Source organism: Ptychodera flava, chromosome 1, assembly GCF_041260155.1.
Source record: "Ptychodera flava strain L36383 chromosome 1, AS_Pfla_20210202, whole genome shotgun sequence".
Classification (NCBI taxonomy): domain Eukaryota; kingdom Metazoa; phylum Hemichordata; class Enteropneusta; family Ptychoderidae; genus Ptychodera; species Ptychodera flava.
The window spans coordinates 10,229,952-10,244,808 of record NC_091928.1 but is presented as its reverse complement, the minus strand read 5'-3'; the positions used below and the strand labels follow the sequence as shown (position 1 = coordinate 10,244,808).

Genomic DNA, 14,857 nt, shown 5'->3' with positions numbered 1-14,857 from the left:
CACATAGTAGTGTGTCTTTGAAATCTATTTCCAATATCTTTTAGAAAATCCATATCCTGTATCAGATACAGAACATGAAGGGAAACAAATAGATTTAAAAGCAAGAATGGTTTGAAAAGACATGTAACATAGAAACTGATAAAGCCAAGTACCGGGGTACATGTGTTTCCTATTTCAAGACAGCTATGGAAAACAAAATGGAAACTTGAATAAATCCATAACAATTTGATCCTGTATTCAAATTATAACATGTGGATCTAATTTCACAGAAATAGATGGTATGTTTGTAAACACTAAATGTAATTTTGCTTAAGTGATATCTTGCAACTACTGCCACGCCCAGTGTCAACACAGGTTTTGTTAATGACATTAAAAGGGAATGAATCATTTAGCAAATTTTCTTGATCAGAACATAAAAATAAGATCAGTTAAGGTCCTGCAAAAAAAAAATGCGGAGAAGAGGACACTGTGAACACAAACGATAAAATCATAGAAGTATTTCTTGTCTTTGGTCTAAGAAAATATGACTCTGCATGGCAAGTCAGGTAGTGTGAAAACCATTCAGTTTGAAGTGCAGCATTAGACTTGCTTCCAAGTTGGTGATTTTTTAAACGTAAAATCATTTGTAACAGTTTCTCTTGTGTCTTTTCTATTTCATACAAACCTAATTTGAAATTTGGCAGCTCAGGTCAGGTTTTCCATGGAGTTGTTAAATAGACATTACCTCCATGGATTTTCTTAGCAATCAAACCCGTGGAGTCTGTGCAGTAGTGAGTTTGTTTCTGCATTCACCCAACTTGCACAGTTCATATGAAAACAGAACACAAATTATTGCATTTGCCCCACTCACATGTCCAAAATCACAGACTTGAACCATAGACAGTTTCTCTACTGTCTATGCTTTAGCCAAGTCTAGCACGGCATCTATAGCAACCGCTTCAAAACCACACAGACCAATCAGGTGTGGGGTTACACAACTGGCGCTAATCTAGTAGCGTCAGTAATGCACACAGCTTGATGGCACCAGGACTTGTCGCTTCCAGTGGTTGGCTTCTCAAAGGCCTTTTTACGACCACATGACAGTATTTATCAATCACATGACCCACAGACTCCTGCAGCCAAAGTATGCTTTGAATGAGGCTCCCAGCCCACATAGCACATTGCTAACAAAAATGAAAAACTGTGTGATGTAACTTTCATATTTATAGTATATATATATATATATATATATATATATATATATAATATATATATATATATATATATATATATATATATATATATATAGGGAATACACTTTGATTTCTGATGAAGTGGTTGATATCATATTTATGTAAAACATGCAAAAGGGTCATACAACGTTCACACTCCACAAGGACACATGTAAATGATAGTACAGACACTTACAGGCTGCCTTAAGTTGTTTTATTGATTCTGAGTATAAGCACTGCAGCTTCAGAGAACTACGTTGATTTTAAGAAATAAAAATAAAAATTTAGGTGTAAAAATTTTGATCGTACAATGTGCCATGAACGATTTGGAAGAGAATGTGATTCGGCAAGTGTGAAGTGATTACACAGTGATTTTCATAACACCATCTATCATTAATCACATTTATATAACGTGTTCAAGAGTTGTAAAAATTTTGTAAATGCCGCTGAAGAAGTGTGGGACTACATCAAATTTGTAGAATCTGTCAAAATATCACAAGGAACTCAAAAATCCTAAAACTGATACTATGAAAACAGGGCAAGAGAATCTAACTTCATTGTCTAGGCAAGATCAGCATATGCATTATAGTCTACTTTTTAGGCAAGGTATATTTTTTTCTTAAAATGGCATTTCAACAAGGAGCTGGGTTATTTGCTTCACTTTTAAATAAAACCTATGATATATATTTTTTTTCTAGTAAAAGAGATGCATTACTACTACTCAAAATAAAAACATACAACTGTCCTAAAATATTCTAAATATTTGTCAAGACTAAATTTCTCTTGATTTGTCCTCTGTTCAACGTGCTGGTTTGTCAGACATTGCAGAGCGCCATCTATGGCAGAATGACAAATGCTCTTGTCTACATGCAAATTATAGTTTTTATACCATACCTTTACACCACATAATACTAAGGAGTACTGCAAGCTGAAATTCCAGAATGCAAATCAGACTCAAACATTCCATAAAATTTCAACAAAAACTCACCATAAATAAATTAAAAAACAAATAGTACTAGCACTAAAAAAAAACATTTTTGCATGTAATGGAGTCGGAACAAAAACCCCAGAAAATAAAGTACTTTAAATAACAGAAAATATTCTGAATATACAGTCTGAAGTGGTGCAAATGTTTGAACACAACTACTTCTGTAATGGCAAGTAAAAATACAAGATGTGTTGTTTGATTGAGTAGCCAAAGGTTTATAATCATATTGTACTTGATTAATTAACTGCTTCTTTCAATGAAACAATTCCTAATCTTCCAAAGCTATATTTTCCTTGTCAATCCAAATATATTATAACCCCTTATCGGTATCTACCCCCACCTCTTTTTATAATTACCGTATAATGATCTTTAACCCTTTCACCACAATGGTTTAGTCCAAACCTATTGTTTTCGATGGTGATTGCTGATCTGTTCACAGGCAATCTGGGGGTGAGCAGCTTAAATTTTTGTTGCAAGTCCATGGCAAGGTTTCTGAGCTTCAAAAGTACCCCTATTGAGAACAATTTCCTGAAATATCTTTGAAGAGACACTGCAAACTACCTATCATCATAAGCAAAACGTACGGTTGTCATGTCAACAGCCTCTACATACACACCTGCGTTCTGAGTATAAAATTTGGAGAAAATTACAAATTAAAAACCTGAATTTATCTGTAAATGACCATTATTTCATGGTTCCTCAAGTTCAAGCGTGATTGTCAAAAATATACACATGCATGATTTTGGTTTTTATTCAAAGTTGGCAAATTTGTTCATTGCCATTTTCTAACCGAGCTACTGCTCACACGAACAGAAGGTTAGCCTTCTATGAAACAGCAAGCAATTTTTCTTGAAAAAATGCCTTAAAAAGCGGAGAAAAGTCACTAATTGATGAGCCTGGAACGTTCATTGGGTTCTTCGTTTTCCGGGATTTCATCCAGATGCTCCACATACAACCTGATTTGTGCCTCCATGTCCACCTTCTGGAAATCCCGGATGTACGTGAAGAAGAAGAGAAGAAATGAGAAAGCCATCATCCATTCTCCGATACTGCTGACCAGATGTGCAGTGTATCCCTGTGAAAATCAAAGGAAAGATGACTCCATCACAATCCGAAAGATTATAAATCGCTCAAGATTACAGAACTTTCTCTTTTCATTAATTTTAGCAATATTTGATGAGCAACTTTCCCCAAGTACTGTTGCTTCTTTAGGGCCAGTAATGCTAACTGTTGATGATATTTTTCGCCATTTTTGGTTTTAATGTCAACCACAATTTCTTGTTCTACTCCCCAAAGCATGTTGAGATACACAGTATTCAGCTAGTCATCAGTCAGGCTGTACATGTGTAGACTGCAATGTTATTGTTGACAAGTGAATTCTGGTCTGGACTACAATCCAAATGTAAACAATAAACATGCATTTTACACTTATAGATGCTATGTTGACAAGCTAAATAGTGGGTGTTTCAACATACTTTTAGGAGTCAAACAAGAATTTGCAACAGGCATACAAAAATACATAATAACAAAATCATAAGCATTATTGGCTCTTTGATAAAAAAACCCCAGAAAAATGATATTTTAGCTGGTTAGAATTTTTTTATCAAATTGTGTTCTGCGTGTACTTTTCATGTATTTTCAGATAATTTGGATTAATCTTACCCCATCTGATGGTTTCCAGTGCTGTCTGTCATCGTCTTTGTCATGGTATTTGTTCCATTGCACATAGGCCACTGCTGCCGCACTGAAAGCTGAATAATTTGTCAAAGAAACCTACACACACTCATGAAAATTTGACCTTGAACTCTCTCATCATTTCATTGGTCACCATTGTTTCTATAAACTACTTATTATGCCCTACATAATATTTTCTTTATTCATCCTAAAAAATCTGGTCAACTTTATTCACAATTTGATGACTTGCCAGTGATTTTTATTCTGATGACGTCTTCAATATCAATGTGTGCATTTCTGTTGTATTGTTTTTTATCTTTTCATCCTCTGTCCATCACTCTGATGTGATCTCTATGCATACATTACATGTCAAGATTTTCATCTCTGTCGGTAATCTACTTTATGTTACAAGGCAATCATTACTCTGTACAAAGCTTCCCAATTATGTATCACTGAAGTCATATACGACACAGTAGAAATGTTACAAAAGTTTTCAGATTATTTACATGTTCTTGCTAAAAGATTACTAAGATTTTATGGACAGTTCACTTTTCATTGCTTCTCTTAATCTTTTACAGTTGTTCACTCTTTTATTACTTGAAAGTTGCCGTATAAAAATATCTGAAAAAAATACCGCAATTATACGGTGTCGCTCACATTTGATCAAAATTGGTATATACCAGTATGGGTACCAAAGATCAACAATAAAGTTGTTTCTGTCTGTTCAGTGCAGGAAAATTCTACGTTGATGTTATGACAATGATTTCTGCACAGTACAACCAGAAAAACAACAAGAAATATTTAAACCAGAAAAAACAAGAATGACAAAAGTAATTAAGGTCTGAAACTTTAGGTACTGGATGTCAACTTTAGCAACATGCATAGCAGAAAGGCAGCTAGCGCCCTCTTAGTTTGACCATAGACGGTCTTCCTCCCCTCTACTGATGGTCTGCCTCCCCTCTTCTGTCTATGGTTTCAGCAGGTCTGTTAATATGTAACAGTTCATAAACAATGACAGGAAATGAGTCAAGTCAGTGGAGTTAGCTGTCTTTAATTGACATGCACCACTCCTGCACATTTGCAGAATTTCCTTTTTCTTACTCATTTGCACATTTTTGACACTGATGTGTTCATTGAACAAATTCACATCTCAACCCCTACATCTACCTGTAAACCAAATACTGAGACGGTAGCTTTGGCAGTATGGGAGCCTTTGTGTGTGACGGACATACATCCGCACATACCCACAAATATACAGACATGCAAATCAATTCAGCTTATATGATAACCTCACATTGGTATAACCAAATGTGAGTAAAAATACTATACGGCTGTTCCGAAATTACGTCAGTGTTCTATATGCAAAAGTAAATATTTGCCCACAAATTTAGATTTCATTGCACATTCAAGACCAAAGAAAATACAATATACAGGTATCTGCCGATGTTTCTATGAACACAAAAAGGTGTTGCTGCAACAATAGCAACTCATGCAAAAGTTTGTCCCAGTTTGAAGCAGCAGTGTTCGAGATCACGCATGTGTAGCTATATTCACTTTAGTAACAAACCTGTAACGGAAAACAACATTATTGAACATAGACGTCCAATGGGATTCCTCTGGGAAAGTTTGTGAGATTTCAGAGGCAATTTCAAACATGGTTGCATATTAATCCCATTCTAAGCTTTTCGTAAAAATCCCATAGCAAATGTATAGGGCAATGATTAATCCCATGATAATCCCATAGGACTGGCATTGGGCATTTTGTAAAGCTTACGTATTGTCATCTTTGTTATTTTATCATCTATTATCCCATCTGTCACCCTATGCGTAAAGGATACCTATCACCATACTGACCAGAGCCACCGATGAAATAATCATTCTGACCCGACATATGAAGAGACCGTTTCTATCTGGGTACATTTTGTAAGTCATAATAGTCTGCAGAAAGGCGTACAACACACCCAAACCAAAGACCATGGTAGCACCAACACCATGGACTACTAGGACACTGGTTTCCTGTAACAGTGAGACAAAAAAAATTATAAGTGTACTGTCGATAATTTTTTGCATGTGAGCTAGCCTTGATTGTCATTATTCCATGATGGTGACTGTATTACAATAGGGCCTTGACGAATTAAAACTTGTTCCTAGAAATATTTGCTTCCACTTTCACTGATTTTTAATTTTTTCAAAACTGTTACAAAGTCAATAGCAAATGGCACTCTGCATTGTAATTTCTGTCGCATTCTGTCATTGACTGAGATCTTCTCCCTTCATCTCTCAGTGATTGGGTTTGCTTGAAAGTATCTTTATCAAATGATACGTACTTGCGATGATTAAACCTTCAAATGACAAAGATTTCTCTGAGAAACATCTTTCGTGGTTGATTGTAGGAAGATATTTTGCTTGATCAACAGTATCCTCTCTCTCTCTCTCTCTCTCTCTCTCTCTCCTCTCTCCCTCTCTCCTCTCTCTCTCTCTCTCTCTCTCTCTGGCCAGACAGAACAACCACAGTTATATAATTCAGACACATGTGTTTGTTCTTCAGGATGCTATTTGCAGACACACTTGACGCTGGAGTACGTAACACATATTTTAGCATTTTATTTTCAGACAACATGAAAATATTTCAGTGCACAACTTTCTGGCAGAAGTCAAACTCTTACAATTCTTAGTCATCCACTGTTGAACAAGACTTTGTTTCTATCTTCAAACAACAATTAACATCACCATGGATGGAGTACATTACCTGAAAATTAGCCACAATACTGAGACCCAGACAGCTTAATGAACCAATCACAAAAGCCGTCTTGTTGAGTTTCAAAATCTTATTTACAACATCCTGTGCGTAGAACTCTGCTACTTGTTTGTACCTGACATACATCGTAGCAAACGCTGAAAGTGAAATAAACAAATTACATAAACAAAGATACAATATTTTTCATACAGTATGGTGGGTCCCTTGCTTGAGTTGGGCTCCCTTCTCCATTCCAATTATATTGTGTAAGCATATTGACCCAGTCTGGAGATGAAATATAAAATATGCCTGTATATATACAACTTACTTTCAATTACATGGTGTACTATCATTGATTTTCATCTTGCTATGTAGAACTTTCAGTAATTATGTGTACACAAAAAGATATTAATTAATTTTAATGTTACGATGGAAGCTGTGAAAATGACATGTCAAGAAATACAATCACCAGCTGCAGAAGACTGAAAGATCCATCGCTTAAGGATGCTCTCTATACTGTAAAGGGAGGGGGAGGGGGAGGAAGCATAGATGCGCCTCTCAAGCGACAGCTCTTTCAGTCTACAGCTGTCGCTATCAGGCTCTGACACACCAGACCAAAGTTGGCCAAAATTCTGATGGCATAAATATGTTGTTCATGAGATACTGCAAATTAGCAATCAATCCGTTACATCACTGGGAATATATCAGGCTTCACGGATGACATACAAACCTAAAAATGCGGACAAATTTAGGAACTGTCCAAAGATGCAGCTTTCTGGAGGCTTGGTTCCGGTGTCACTGCAAAACAAATATTGAGACGAACAGAGGTAATGGATGTCAGGCTTCTCTTCAATTGATGATGTCATACATGAAAGATTCAAGACAATTTGTAACACTTTCATGGTCATTTTGTAGTGGTTGTTTGCAGTTTCAAAAATATGTTAGATTAACCCTTTGAACCGGCTCGGACAGAAATGTCCGATGACGTCATAGAGTACCAGGGGGTCAGGTGCAAAGGGTTAAGGAACATTTTATCAATTTTTATGAATTTTACTGTAAGTTTTTTTAATAATTTTAGATCAAATAGACATTACATGTCATTGGCTACATTTTCTTTATCAAAATGTTTCACAAAAATTAGGAAAAAATTGGCTTGGGTAAATTTAAAAGTGAAAGTTTGATGTTCATAAGATCTAACCTGATGTAGGGGAATACAGCAAACACGTCTCCTTTAATCACGGCTATGACATACGACGTGATGAATGTTGCTCCTGACATCACCCCAAGCATTATGGGTAAATATCCCAGTCCTCTGCACCAGCATGCACAGCTTCTGTAACACATCTTGTCGAGTAACTTTGATGGTTTTCAAACATCAAGCACCAAACTGAAATATTAATCATATTAAAACAATGATTGAGAGTAATATAAATAAAATCAATATCAATATAAAGTAATTATTTTTATTTATTATTTTATAATGTATTTTGAGGGAAATGTACACTGAGAATAAAAATACATTGGCCATTCAGAATAAAAAAATTGTTCCTCTGATTGCCATATCTACTTTAGCTAATTCGGAAATTTTTTTGAAAATTGCAGCAAACTCCGCATTGCAATTATTTTAGTGCCGTTGAATAGTCTCTTGAGTTTTCACACCTACAGGACTTTGAATGAGACCTTTGTATGGAGTCTAGGCAGAACAACTATCAAGTTGAATAGCATCTGTATTTTTACACATTACAATGCAATGGGAGTCGACTTTCAGCGGTAATATTCCTGTTTCATAAGAGTAGGTCCACCATGAGTATTAATTTCTTCACCAGCATTCAAAGTGACAGCCGCAAGTAGTTCCAGAGACACTGCTCAGCATTGAATTCGAATGAAATTCAGGAATTTGTTCAACAAGTAACTGACATGTGATCAAAAGTCCATCAGTTTGAACAAGAAGTGCATTGAAAGGATAAAGACTATCACGATGAAAAAATGCATTTATGAATATTTTTTTGCTAACTTCAAGAAGTGCGCATTGACAGTGTTTGAGGATTTGTCAATGACCAAACACACCACTAATGTTGGTTAATTTTTGCTCAAACCCAATTTAACCCTTTCACCCCCAGTTCCCTGTATACAGGTCCAACTTTACCATAGAAAACAATGGATTTGGCAGGGTTTTACATCACTTTTAACTTTTGAGAGTCCCTGGACTCCTGGTGTTAGAAAATGGGAGTCCTACATCAAAATATGGGGGTCCCAATTTATTTCACAAAAATGTTTTATAGTTTATCAATGCCATGGTCTTCACTGTGTTCAATTAGTATTAATTTGCATACACAGAGACAACAAGGTTCCATATTGTACATGGAGGGGTAACTATTGTGCAACACATGCACACAACTATAGGGCATATTCAACTGACTCTGTATAGTTTGAACCGCCTGTATAACTATAATGAAGAGTTGAAGACAAAAACACATTTCACTAACCTTTTTATCGATTAATTTTGGTGTTTGACCCAACTTACATTAGTTTAATTCACGTACGCGTGTGTAACTATCTGTGGCTTATCGAGTCACGGACTCGTACTACCATACATACTAGTCAATCCGTTCGCCAAGTTTGATCACATTTTTGACAAGCACGCCACAAAATCCGCCACAAAATGGAAAGAAACCACTAAGTATCGAGAAAAAAGTTTCATGTCCGGTTTATTTCAGTTAAAAAAATGCGTAACACGTAGGAAATGTCTCGCAATGTCAACAGTTCAGAACAACTACATTTCATTTACAAACCGGGTCGACTGTTATGGCCGTCTCGCTTCAGGACGGCCGGAGGTCAAATATCAACAGTTTAAAGGGGCTTTTTGGCAGTCAAACGCTTGAAAATTCACAAAATACACTTCATTTAACCGAATCCTTACAAATTTCTCAATCTTGCATGTTTTGGACTTCGAAAACCTTAACCTCGGGTTCCATGTCGAGAGTTAGGCATCACACAGTGCCGCCATCTTGGCCGCCGATACGTTCGAAGTTCACTATCGCGATCGATTTGGTCACCAAATCGCGTCATTTTTCCATAAAATATTCTCAAAAAAACTGTAAAATCTATCATTTCTATCACCCAGAGGGCAGTAGCTTGGCATAATATAGTTGTCTTCCGTGTCTACGGCATGGTAAAGCTTTCAAAACGTACGTACGTGTTCGTTCAATGCACTGTGGCCGTATCCGCGTACGGGTGAAACTGCAGACCTGATTAAATATTCATGAAAACCGCTGACCTCTTTTGAAGAAAGTTCGCATAAATTACTGGAATTTTCGATTGTTAGGCTGCATGATGTCATTATTTTAGTCCTTATATGGTACTAAACTGGGTTCAAAGGGTCAGGAATACCCTCCTTCTGGCTGAGTTCGGCAATGCATAGCTAAGTTAGGCATAAGCATAGAACGCAATCACTGTCGGTTTATATACCGACGTGGCGCTGAGAGCGAGAATGCCGTGTCGGTTTATAAACCGACGCGGCACTTTAAGGGTTAAAGTACGGGGTCGGTAAGGTTTACTGGGATGTGTTTTACGTGTTCAGCAGCTTCGCAAGGTGTACACCAGCAACAGATATTGCTGCGTCCCAAGGGACGCGTGGTTTAGTTTTTGAGGGGTCCTGCGTCCGGTTTTATGCGTAAAGGACGCAGAAATGCGCGTCATGTAAAACCCTGAATTGGGACAAACCATGGTGGTGAAAGGTTAAAGGTAGAATGTGCCTTGGAGGCAGATATTTGCAATGCTTTTTGCTCTAACACTTGTGGGGGCTCAATTTGAAACTGAAGGAGTAAATAAAGTTTTCACAGTCTTATTCTTGATGAAATTTTAATTGGCCCCGATAGTAGAGTTAACACATGGATGGCCGCCATTTTGAATTTCAAGTGTGGGACAATTTGAGGCAATTCATTACTCAGACTTATACTCTCTAGTATGAAATTTTGCATGGTGACAGCTGTCTTTTATCTTGAATTTCAAAAGGGAATGGTTTAAGTATTTCTACGGAAAGTCTGTGCAAATTAAGTTTCAGCCTTCAATTTTTGACGCATGCTGCCTTAAGGTAGTATGCACCTCGAAAGTGAAAGACTTAAACTTTTGCTCTAACTTTCCTCAAGGAATCTTTCAATCATTCTCTTTCAAAATCAAGAATAAAAATAGGGGGTCACCGTGCAAACTTTGGTACTAGAGAAACAAATTACCCAAGATTTACCGATATTAGAAATCAAAATGGCCGCCATCCCCTGTGTTTACTCTATGCAGAAAAATAAAAATTTTCGAATTTCGAAAAAACTAAAGCGGTGAAAAGTTTTCTTCACCAAGAGCTTTACCAGATATGAACTGAATTGCCTCGCGTGCACATTTTGTAAAGTACTTCTTGGGGTATTGGCTTTTATGACATTACATTGTTTTTATTCCCGAAATTAATCCAATCTATCTAAATTTGACATTATCCCCACTGTATTACGCAATGAAAAAAAAGAAAAGAAACCATTTGAAAAATTATGATCCAACAATATCTGTCGATGCAAGTGCAAATGGCTGAGCAGGCTCTTAACTGGCAGAGGTCGCGTTTGCGTATAAATTCTGCATATTTCACATATAATTGCCATGTAGAACGAGTTGACCTACTTCACAGTCATCTCAATGCGCCCAAAAACGATACAATCATCTGTGCCGCGCCGTGTAGCAGCAAAATGAGTTCGTGACCTTTGAAGTACGCGTTTCAAAAAATAAATACCCATGGGAACCTGCTCACCACGCCACGCAACTCATGTACAGCTGACTATGGTGCACTTGTCAGGCGATGGTCGATGATTCTGGTTATTGCCTATATTGTCAAGTTCAATGCCTAATTTACGGAAACACGAACTCTGTCTAGTGTATTCGAAGCTCTGCGTACAGGTTGTGCACACGGCCTCTACCACGTGCTGTCCTGTGGACAGTGTGGTACAAGCCGTCGGCCTACCACCGTACCGCCGGGAAACGCAGACCTATTGTACGCAGGAGCATGGCAGGAGCTAGCCTACTGCTCCTGATTTAACATCAATGCCAACATGGAAATCTCATGAAAAATTTGTCATTGTTGGTTCTGTAGCTAATACAATCTTGAAAAGCAACTTAAAAGACACAGACTGTCAATACGTCGCCATAATATTATGCTGATCTCAGCGGAACCATGCCGGAATATAAATTCGCTGACACACACACAAGATTGAAAAGTGTCACTCTACATCTCATTCTCAGAGAAAAATGCATTGATCAAATATTATGACGCTAACCTTCGATAATCTAGCTTTTGGTTCGCTATGTCCAGAGTAACCCACACGATTCTTAAAGTCAAACGTCGACACGACGACATCAACAGTCAAAACTCAAGATTAGCGATCAGCGCGGCCGAGTGACTGAATTCAGAAATCACTTTGTGTAAAATGTTTTAGTGCAGCAGTACATGAAGTAGGTCATGGCCTTGGACTCTGTGCACGAACCTGATTGGACACTTCAATACCTTTGACCCAAGTTATTATTCATCAGCACTTCCATGCCATGAGGCTAGGTAGAGAACGTATTACGTACGCAGTGTACGCTGTGTGTTAGGAACGCACACAGGGAATGCACAGCGTACACTGCGTACGTACGCACTTGTCATACGCGGCGTAACAGAAAAATTAAAACTTTCATAACTTCATTAATATCCAAGCCACGCCCACCAAACCTTTTCAGTTCTAGCCATTTGAATTCTGAAGATGTCTACCAAATTTGACTGAAATACGTTCAGCCGTTTTTGAGAAAATGGACCAACAGACAGACCGACAGACACACAGACACACAGACGGACAGACAGACAGACATCGCTGCGACATAACCTCGCTGCGCGCATGCGCACGCGAGGAAAAATGAACCCCCAATGTGGTTATATCAGAAGAGAATTGTAAAAGTTTGAGAGTCAGAATGTCTGTCCCCGAGGTGCGTTCTACCTTAATATTACAGCATGTCCTGGACTTTCTCAAAGTCTGTGGGCACATAATTTATCAAAACACAGTAAATTGAAGTGAATAAAATTCAGCAGATTCACGTTAGTCATAGGCTGCTGCCTGGATTGTGGGGTGAATGCAATTGGTTATGGCCAGCCAGTAACTGCTACCGAGAAAAGCCGAGCGACTCTGGGGCCAGTCTAGGCATATCTCTATTTCCCGGGCTACTAGTACAAGTATTTCAATACCATAATTTCTAGCAAATACCAAAATATTACCTCATGATGCAAATATTTTACAACTTCCAAGTTTCATCTGGTGGCAGAGAAAACATGCGCAGTTCTGCGGTAGTATATCTCCACCGTAATAACCAGACTGGTTTACAGAGTCATATTTTCCATGGCTTTGTTTTGGTTCAGCAACGACAATAGACCCAGCCTTTCGAAAGCCGTCGACGGACAACGTCACTGACCCTGAATTTGACCATATGGTGCAACACACGTATCCACATATGCAATATATTTTAACGCGGGGTGAAAGAAAAAACTGAAAAGTTAGATCAAAAACGGCGCGAGTTGTGCATTGTGTAATTCTCGTTTCGTGTAAAGTGCTGTCTGCTTGATAAACAAAAGATCGCTCGGCTGATTTACAGCTGTGTCAACTGAGGTCACATCGCTATCTGAGGCTTGTGTTGCCGTGCGTTTCAGTTCTTCAGTGGTTTTGAAGACGTTGGACAGTGCAGTGGAACGCAAACCATTGAGCGACAGTCTTGTTTTCAAGCAAATAGTCTACGTATTTGTATTTTATGGTATGCGTGTGTTCAACTTGCAGTCGACAAGGCACAGCGAAAGAAACAATTTGAAATCGCTGATGACGTACGGTACGCAATGACGAGTGTAACAAATCACGGACAGTTGACTGTCTGTAAACAATATAAACAATAGGGAAATAGTAAATATTTACCTTACAGCACCGTAATGTAGTGGAGGTTGCTCAATCGACAACGTGTTATAAGCAGAGAAGATGGTTCGTTTGGTTTTGATTTCATTCTACTTGTATGCCGGCCATTTTCACTTCCGCTTTCAGTCCATTTTACGATTTTACACAGTGGAGTAAGCAGGTCATTGGACGCACGCCCTCACGAGGGCATTTATCGTCCGCTAAGAATATGTCGCTCTTTGTAAAATGACTTGTTTCGCTGTTAAACACCACTTCAATGTGGAATCGTCTACGGCATGGAATCTTTGACGACACTCGAGTATTTGAATGTCGCCAGGCAGCATTTGATTGGCACGAACAGTAGAACGGCAGCGCTACGACTGTTGTTGTTTTACGGCTGCTCGGTGAAGAGAAGGTCACGCGGGGTCACCGTATAAATTATGACAATGAATCTGCTACCGTATATCGAATGGAGGGTCATTCTGCGGGCAAATCAGTGCATAGATGCGAGCATGGCGATTCACGTTCTCCACTCACCGTCATATCTACTACGTTCATACCAGTAGCAGGGAGGAGTGTTGACGGCAGGCCTGCTCGCATGCTCCCAACACATTCAAAGAGTCCGACAAGCGCGAGTAAGTTGCACTCTTTTTTACGGTTCATCAGATTTATAAGTAGAAATCTACGGGCCTATAGGCAGCTGGCATCTCAGCTACGTTTGAGTGTGACCTCGAGGTACGAAAGGTCAGGCTTAGCCGTTCCTTAAATAGACAACAGTATTTTATGAGTGGTAAACAACTATTATTTCAAGTCCGCCAAATGATATTTCTTGTCAGTTTCAAGCGTTTAAAATAGCGGTCTAGGAATATTCAATTGATTGGGGCCTATTTTGTATTCTTGTATTTTCTTCGCCACCAAAGTTCGCTCGATGTTAAGAATTGAAATAAATAGAGGAGTTGGTTTTGTTATGTGTTGTCTGTTAATCTTTCACAGCGGCCATTTAGACTAAATTTGTACAGTATCTGTATCTAACATACAAGCCTTTATAAAGATTAGGCCCATAGGTTACTTTTTCACCTTAGTTGTCTTTTCAAAATGATGCACCAACTGGCATTTTATTTAAGTACTATTTTTATCCCACAAGGAACGACCTTACCGTTAAAACAGCAGGCGGGAAATGTTTATAATAAATAAATAAAGGAATAAATACAGCGGCAAATTCTAACATTCGCAGCAAGATGACGATGTCACTTTCTAGTCTGTAGAGAGTGAACAAATGATCCGACATACACTGTCATTTGAA

General features: G+C 38.2%; 1 protein-coding gene across 1 annotated transcript; it reads right to left on the bottom strand.

Moving 5' to 3' along the window:
• Positions 1-1,411: 1,411 nt before the first annotated feature.
• Positions 1,412-13,989, bottom strand: LOC139129793 (DNA damage-regulated autophagy modulator protein 1-like). The gene is made up of 7 exons (XM_070695482.1): positions 13,579-13,989; positions 7,809-7,997; positions 7,341-7,408; positions 6,623-6,768; positions 5,712-5,889; positions 3,862-3,950; positions 1,412-3,274 (listed from the first exon to the last, which is right to left on the bottom strand). Exons 2-7 carry the CDS (start codon positions 7,952-7,954, stop codon positions 3,083-3,085), a joined length of 819 nt encoding a protein of 272 aa, XP_070551583.1. The 5' UTR covers positions 7,955-7,997; positions 13,579-13,989; the 3' UTR covers positions 1,412-3,082.
• Positions 13,990-14,857: the final 868 nt, after the last annotated feature.